Source organism: Coffea eugenioides, chromosome 2 (genome assembly GCF_003713205.1).
Source record: "Coffea eugenioides isolate CCC68of chromosome 2, Ceug_1.0, whole genome shotgun sequence".
NCBI classification, from domain to species: domain Eukaryota; kingdom Viridiplantae; phylum Streptophyta; class Magnoliopsida; order Gentianales; family Rubiaceae; genus Coffea; species Coffea eugenioides.
In genome coordinates, this window is record NC_040036.1 from 189,500 (window position 1) to 197,787 (window position 8,288).

The 8,288-nt window shown below is 36.6% G+C and overlaps 1 protein-coding gene across 3 annotated transcripts; it reads right to left on the bottom strand.

The window, feature by feature from the left end:
• Window positions 1-1,495: 1,495 nt before the first annotated feature.
• LOC113762937 (histone acetyltransferase MCC1) lies at window positions 1,496-5,591 on the bottom strand. Of its 3 annotated transcripts, none has more exons than XM_027306583.1 (7): window positions 5,266-5,591; window positions 4,112-4,470; window positions 3,893-4,037; window positions 3,623-3,722; window positions 3,309-3,537; window positions 2,477-2,696; window positions 1,496-2,129 (listed from the first exon to the last, which is right to left on the bottom strand). In XM_027306583.1, the coding sequence occupies exons 2-6, from the start codon at window positions 4,216-4,218 to the stop codon at window positions 2,501-2,503; spliced, it is 777 nt and encodes a 258-aa protein (XP_027162384.1). In that variant the 5' UTR covers window positions 4,219-4,470; window positions 5,266-5,591; the 3' UTR covers window positions 1,496-2,129; window positions 2,477-2,500. The 3 variants fall into 3 exon arrangements, with proteins under 3 accessions (XP_027162384.1, XP_027162385.1, XP_027162386.1); XM_027306584.1 differs by having other exon boundaries at window positions 5,262-5,591; XM_027306585.1 differs by lacking the exon at window positions 5,266-5,591 and adding an exon at window positions 4,929-5,056.
• Between the last annotated feature and the right edge of the window lie 2,697 nt (window positions 5,592-8,288).

The following is an 8,288-nucleotide window of genomic DNA, read 5'->3' on the forward strand; positions in this document are numbered from 1 at the left end:
CCCATACCCATCTTAGCGTTTTTCTTTCCGTTTGACAACCCTCTCACTTGATTGTATGTCATGTCGTGAGACCTTGGTGACGGATATCAGTAGTACTTTCTTATTAGATTTGTTGCGGTTGAATTTTGGATGCTTCTTGACTATGATGGATGTTTACAGAATAATAATAATAGCAAAGGGCACACACACACACATATATATATATATATATCATTCTGAACTACTACTGCTGCTGCTGCTACTACGCAGGTCGACAAAAGAAGTGCTGCGACTAATGTTGGAATTGGTCCCGTCGGATACTAGTGCTCGGAAGAACAGCCGGGCAAATGAGCATTATTATTATAAGTAAAAAGAGACTGTAATTTTCGCGAGGGAGAAATTGGAAGTGGAAAAACTAGGCGGCAGGCAGAGCATTTCTTTTGTGAAGTTAAGGCCACGACGGAGGAGAAAAAAGACCAAAAAAACAAAAAAAAAGCCAAAAAAGTGCGAGTGAAGCAGCATCTTGGGAGTGTGTGGGCTTTAAAATCCGTCGAAGTCAAAATTGCGAGTCAGTTGTTGTGAGGCCGGCCGGCCGGCCGGCTGCCGATGAACTAGCAAAAGGAGCGAGGGGAATGACAAAGCTAGCGTTGTTACTTAAAACAAACCTTACTCAGCCTTTTCCGGTCCTAGATAAGTCGCTGCAATTCAGAAATTTAAACCTTTGCACTACTCCACCTGAAGTAAAATTTAAAAGGTTTGTGATAGTGCATCCCTTCTTTGATTTAGAGAGAGGTATAATCCTCTTCTTCTAAGCTAAAAGTTGAGCCCTTCTCTCTCTAATGCAAAAGTTAGAATAAAAATAAAAAGAATAGGAATAAAAATTGACGATTGACCAAAAAAGCCTTCTTGGGACCGTATGGTATGTATGACTGACTTTGTGCGAGGACGGCGAGAAGGCCTCCCTAAATGCACTGTATGTAGTATCTGTAGTAGCGGAGCAGTATAAATTAGCAGAAGTAGGCTGCTATAGATACCAGTTGCAGCTTTCAGAGGGAGTGCCAAGGTAAAATCAATCAGTGGCAGGCAGAGCAATAAAATGTTTGGAACGTTATCGGATGAGATTGAAGTTAAGGTGCCGGCCAGTGAAGCATGGAAAGTTTATGGGACGCTGCAACTGGCGGATGTGGTCCGGGAACAACTCCCAGACAGACGTGGTGCAGGAGATCCAAGTGCTGGAAGGCGATGGGTCTCACTCTCAGGGGACTAAACTCAAGCTCATTAAATTTAATCCCGCACAGACGCAGCACCACCATCCACCCTCCTCCTACTTCAAACTTCAAACTTCAAACTTCTAAGAGGAGTTTGTATTGTGGTGGTGGATGACCAGAATCGGATCAAAGTGACTTGGGTGTTTGAAGGCGGATTCCTGGACCTGGGCTTCACCCTCTATCGTGTTACTTTTCAGGTTATTTACAAAAAAAAGTAACAAATCCAGATTATTTACTTTCTTCACAGATAAAAGTAAAAAGCTATTATTTATCCATGTAAACTTGCACGCTAGTGATAAAGGAAAGCTTTTTACTATACTATACTTTGGGTACAAGATACTACACATCTCATCAACTCAATTTTGAAGACCAAATCATTTCACATGTGCAGCTAAACCTAGAAGAGCTCATCCCTGTATCCATCATGCTGGGGACTGCGGAGCCGCCGCCAACTTTAAGGACTCGTTCCCCCTCCCCTACCGGTACATCGCCGATAATCCCCGTTCATTGTCAAACATCTGTCAAGTACTGCTAACATTTTTGCGTGCGGCATTCTTTTATTGAGCAAATTGCACGCAGCCCCGCACCATGTACCATCGGCCCAGAGTCCGTATCACTTGTCCTATTCATACAGTTATTGGTTTCTATACATTACCTTAATCAGGTTGAGGATGCCATTGCCAACTGCCACCGCAGCGGCTGCCAAGACAGACTAATTGGCTGTTTTAAAACACAACTCAAGCTGACTTGCTTTTTTGATCAGGAAGAATTTGCCAAGTCCCTCAGGTTAAGATGAATACTCATTACCTCATAATGTTATTTGCTGCATTCCATTTGGACCATCTCCAGTAAATAAATCTATTCGGATTAGCAATTAAGAACCTGTGCCAGAGAGAAGAAAGTACAAAGGAAAAGATCACCTCAGTTGAAGACTGGATTTGCTCCACAGCAATTAAGAATAGCACTAGTTCAAGAAAGAATTCCCCATATGGCCACATCACGACATTAGTCTTCAATAAGCCCCCTCCCACTATTGTCCTAACACTCGCTGCTTTGCCTTAAACAAACCACGCCTTAAAAATTCAAAGCTGCCCAAGCATACGCACACAAGTCACACCCTCCACAAAATAATTAAAATATCTCTGGTGACATGCATATGTATTGTAAGATTAAAGTGAAAAGACTAAGTTTTGAAGAGCAAGGACATATAATCAAATCAAAGATCTTACCCATGCTTTTACACTATACGAACATTAAACAAATTGACATCCTCCTCCTGCTCTGCTGTCTGCAATGAGGATTCTCTTATTCTGCATCGTAGGCAGAAGGCTGCCTGATTCTTTACATTTGGCCCACTTTGAAATCTTTCTGTCTTCATTCCTCCATAGCCTAGAGGCAGCCAACTTAAATCCACTCTTTGCATAAGTCACGAGAAGCATGACAAGCTCTCTGCAAACCACAGTCATGATAAGCCTACCAGTTCAATAAAACCTGGATATCATTGTTAAAACCTTTCCAGTTGAGTAAATAGCATTCACCTTTTCCATGAAGATGGCCTTAACACTAAACAAGTAACAAATAACACCCGAGAAACTTAATTACTCTCTGAATTGGCCCATGCACCTTCTGGTTTTGCAGAGATATATTAGTAAAAGGACTTTAACAGCAGTTATCATTCTCATGACGCTGTTTTCACAATAACTTTGATCTCCTCACAATATGAACTACTCTACCTATTTTAAGTGAGAACAGATAAGGGCCAACCAGAGAAGTCCACACTTAAAAACAAGGGTTTAATTACATACAATTCCCATGAAGTCTTTCCAATTTTTTAATGAACCCACACGATATATTTCTAGTAAACTCGTATTCCCAGATCAGGAATTTTGTTAGAGTGAAAGTGTACAGGTCAACTCATATTTCTCAAAGATTTCCTATTCATCTCACCAATTGTTTATGTCCTTCCATTCAAATGCTCAAAATGAACTAAGATTATCGTTGTCACTACCAGGGTGATATATACATGTCTGATATTTAAGAGAGAAGGGGCATAATACTCACAGCGGCGAGCAAGGAGATCGACCACCATTGACATAGTAGATGAACAAGTAAGAGTCATAATGCTGGCCGTTGATGAAATAAAAAGCATGCAACCTTCTTACACACTGAAAGGACATTTTCTTGTACAGATGGATGGCAGGGTTGTTATATGAAATGACGTGTAGGTAAACTGCTCGGCAATTTGAGATGTTAGCAGCATATTTGATAGCCTCACGAATTAGGGAACTGGCTGAAAGCCAAAACAGAAGAAACATTCACTAAATAGGAAGTAACTAAATTCAAACTATGCACGTTTTAAGGGAATAAGCCCCCACCGATGCCAAAATTTCTGTAAGAATCTACCACTCCCAGAGTCAAGATATAAACCAGTGTCTGGTCTGATTTTGATGAGTCAAACCTGAGCAAATCTTCAACCTACAAGACGCCAGTACAAGTTAATCTCAATGATGACCCTGCAATCCACCGACTATTACAATAGACAGTTTTACATTCTGAATAGATGAATTCATGAACAACGACTTGGTCCAAAATAGTGAAGAGGTCCACATATAAATACCAATAACAATCAAGTACATAAACCTCACCTCGCTGTCTTTAGCCATAACAATCCTCGCTGTAAGAAATCCTATAAGTTCATCACTGTGACCATTGGGCCGATTACGATCGACAGCTCCCCAAGAAACAATATCGCGGCCATGAACGACATTATGGAAGAACTCGGTCTCATACCTAGGTCAACACAGGATAAGGCTAAGTAGCAAAAGAACTTATTAATAAGGATAATCATGATGGGATCACCTAACCTGATAGGAAATAGATCACAATGGATCCTCTCAAGGACCTCCAAATCAGATGGTCGAATAGGCCTGTAAGATATTACTGGATGGTGGGAGCCTTTGAGTTTTAGCATTGAACAAGTAGAATCAGTCTCCAACAAATATTTGATTTATTTCGAGAATTTGCACCCAAATTGCTCCTTCCATTTAGGCACTGTCAAGCAAGAACGCCATAAAATATCTGAAGCATGGTAAACAAGTCCTTCAATTTAAGCCGATAGATTTGAACTTCAAACGCCTTGCATTATCACAGGAAATCAAATCTTGTTTCCTTCCCAACTATCGCCTTCCCTCTCTTTGATGCTAGATAATAAGAAACCCTGTAGCTGCAATTTCCAATGAACAAATCCTGAGTACAAGATAAATTCAGGGCACACGTTTGGGACTGTCTTAAGCTATAGACCATCCGAGACTGCGCTGTATCAGTTAAACAGTGAATATTATTTGGAACAAGCAGCATTTAATCAAGGACTGTAACCACAACAAGTTCTGATAGACCAGTTAAACAGTGAATATTATTTGGAACGGAGATGCAAGGTCAGGGGCCTCTGGGCATTACAGACGATAGAATAAAGAATATGGGGGCAAGGTGGATTGACATTACAAGTAACTGAGAAAGAAACACTCAATCATAATGCCTGCCAAGATCCAAGCAATCCTAGTCTACGGCACAACAACAACAACGATGTGCCAAGTTCTCAGCTTCATGCCAATTCAAATCATAAATGAAATCCCAAAAGGTGCAAGTTTTGATGAAGAAAACAAGAAGGGTCTTATCACTCACTCAAGTTCTGAGCTTTATGCCAATTCACACCACCAATTGCTAATAAAAACCTAAAACGAATTTTGTCAAACAGTCCCTGAGTTCTCAGCTTTCTGGCAACCCAAATCATCAATTCGTGGGTGCAAAAGGGATTAGCTACAACTTCGAGAAGACAAAAAGTTTTCGTCCAAATTAGCCCAAATTTGAAGGATTTCGAATAGCAATAAACGGGTTAAAGGGATCCAAAAAATAAATAAATAAGTAATCCAACTTCAAGTGCTGATATACGTGTAACACATGTAAATGAAACTGAGGATAGCAAATTCTTGCAGAATTACAAAGAAAGAAGGATACCAACCAAGTCGAAGCCTAGCCAAGATATTCGCGCAGGAAAAAAAAAAAAAAGAATCCCGGGCCCAGGCAAAAAGCGGGTGAGAATTAGATCTCTGCAAGGAAACTTAACGGGGGCCTTCCCTTGTAGAAGGAACGTACACCAGCTGCAAAGAAAGATCCAACGGGAGGAAACAAAAAAATTGTTCCCAAAAAAAGAAAAAGAAAAGCTTAAAATGGTACAAGTAAACGGCTGCGCTCAAAAGGCCAGGTTAAGGGAGGCGAAAATGGAAAAGCAAAAAAAAACAAAAAAAATTTGATTGAATGAAAAGGATTCTAAGATAGGGGATTTGCGGTTTGCTGTGCTGTGCGTTCTCTTCAACTTCTTTCTCTTTTATGTTTGTTTTTTTTTTAATTCTTTTTTTGCAGTCAACGGGAAATAATACTACTAATAAATATAACATTGCAGCAATATAAATAATATATAATAGTTTACTACTACTACTACATTACTAGTGGGAATACCCGTGCTATGCACGGTGCTGACATTATTGAAAAAAAAATAAAATGGTGAACAAATAAAGGTGAACAAAATTTATCAATAAAATTAAAATATAATATCTATTTAACAATAAAATGTATATATCATTCAAGAACCGTCTTTTTTCGGTTGTATGAGAATTTTTTTTATCATTGTATGAGAATTGTTAACAAAAAAAATACAATAGTTAATATAGAATAGCATCAATAGAATTTAATACAATTGTGTTGTAATCAAATGAAAAATACGCACCAATTGAATTGTTATTAGCACCCATAATTAATGAAGTAATCCCTATATAAAAATATTTTGGTACATGTAATAATTGGTAATCTATAAAATAAAATAAATTGCTAATCTATAAAATTGCTAAGTTGTCTATAAATAGCATCAATAGAATGTAATACAATTGTATTGTAATCGAACAATTGTAATACAATTGTATTGTATTGTATCTATAGTTGATTTAGCAAGATAGTGCAGCCAAAAAGTGTGTATGTAAGATGAGTATGACGATATAAGAAACTGTATATTTACCATGATCACGCAAAATCATTGGTGATGTGGATGCCTGGCGATCTTGAGGACATTAGATTTTTCATTTCTTTGATCTATAAATAAAATATATATTAAATTAAAAATCAATAGTTTATGTATTTATTTTATGTGTAAATAGTGATACATTGTATGAGAACTGTTAACCAAAAAAATACAATAATTAATATAGAAATAGCATCAATAGAATTTAATAGAATTGCATTGTAATCAAATGAAAACAATTACAGAGAAGTGGTTACCTGAACTAAGGAATGCAGTTTTAAATGCTCAAAAGTGCCTTGACGATTGCACATATGTCAGGGGCTTGGTGAGTTTTTTGCTCCTCTTGAATCATTTTCTTTTTTCTAATTGTAATATATTACTTGCAGGTGTTAAGTAGGACTTGGCTCTAACCTTTCGTTTAAGTACTTTAAGCAATGAACTATTTATTCCATGAGTTGAATTGTGCTGTTGCTAGATAGATGAATCACGTAGTTGTAATTGTCATTGTTGATAAAGAAAAGAAAGGCTAGAATGCAATTTTGCCAAAAGGATTTCTGACGAAATTAAAAATTAATCCAATTTTAATAATGGGCGTATAGTGCCTTAGTTATTAGTAGTATCTGAATTGTTTTTCTCCAATTATAAACCATTTTTAATTATTTTTTTAATTATCAAAAAATCTTTTTTTTATTTCATGCACGATCATTTTTGGAATAAAATTATGAAAATAACTATCGTAACACCTATTTTATGTGATAAATGTGCAATAAAAAATAATTAAAAAAATTTCAGTAATACAAACAAATAAATTTTTATAATATACAATTTATGTTAGAAATAGTAGAACCCTCAATCATGAACCTATACCATCCGCAATTATATAAGCAAGCAATACCTTTTTATCTTTGCTTTACAGTGTAACAATAAGCAAACAACCGTTCATAAGATTTTGTAAAAAATTTTCAGAAATAATGGATGATCAGAAAATCAATGCAATATCATTCATGACAAAAAACAAAGCAAAAACAAAACATACTTAAAAGGCAGAGGGGACTGACCTGGAAAATTAAGCCGGCCGCAAGAAGGTTGATTTCTGCTGGAGTCTCTGCACATAATATCTTCCACTACTGCTCACAAAAGAAACAAAATCAATACATTTACAAAATCAATAGAGAACCCAAAACAAATAAGAAACTGAGAGAGAGGGTGAGGGAATTAACTCGATAAGTTAATTAAGTCGATCAGTAAAAGAAGGATTTGTAGGAGTAATTGTAGGATGAGTTAAGATAGTGGAATAGTGGGAGTGAGATAGTGGGAATATTGATTGGTGATAATGTGATAGTGGGATAGTGAGAATATTGATCGGTGATAAGGTGGGTTATAACCCACTACTTTTTTATGTATTAAAATAAATACAAAAATATGAGTTAAGATAGTGGGATAGTGGGAGTGAGATAGTGGGAATATTGATTGGTGATAAGGTGGGTTATAACCCACTACTTTTTTATGTATTAAAATAAATACAAAAATTTAGAAAAAAGTATGACAAGTTTAGAAGACATTGAGAGGGTTTCTGCTAAAAATCCCTTCCTGAATACATATAGATATAGATATAGATATAGATTTTTTAATCCGAAAGCAGCACAGCACACCCATTTTGTCCGAATGAATTGGGGAACTATACTAATACCACTACTACTACTTGTAGCACCATTCCAGATTTTTTAAGCCTATCATTAAACCCAGAAATTGTTTCACAAAATTTTGCAGCCTCAATTTGTCGTCACTAGTACTGCTTTGTAAGCGTATGGTGAAATTGTTTTTTTTTTTTTTGCTATTAATTAATAGGTTAATATCTTAGGTTACGTTTGGAGTTTGCTTTTTGAAAAGAAAATTAAAACAAATATTTATCCTCAATTTGTGACACTTTTGCTAAAGTCCTAGCCTACGTAGTAAAAAGTAAATCCCAG

What these genes read in the sequence shown, in the direction of transcription:
- LOC113762937 (XM_027306583.1), bottom strand. Translation starts at nt 4,218, where the DNA reads ATGCTAAAACTCAAAGGCTCCCACCATCCAGTAATATCTTACAGGCCT. An exon ending in TTATGGCTAAAGACAGCGAG is followed by an intron (nt 3,723 to 3,892) that starts GTGAGGTTTATG and finishes GGCGTCTTGTAG; the next exon opens with GTTGAAGATTTGCTCAGGTT. An exon ending in CGATCTCCTTGCTCGCCGCT is followed by an intron (nt 2,697 to 3,308) that starts GTGAGTATTATG and finishes TGTGGTTTGCAG; the next exon opens with AGAGCTTGTCATGCTTCTCG.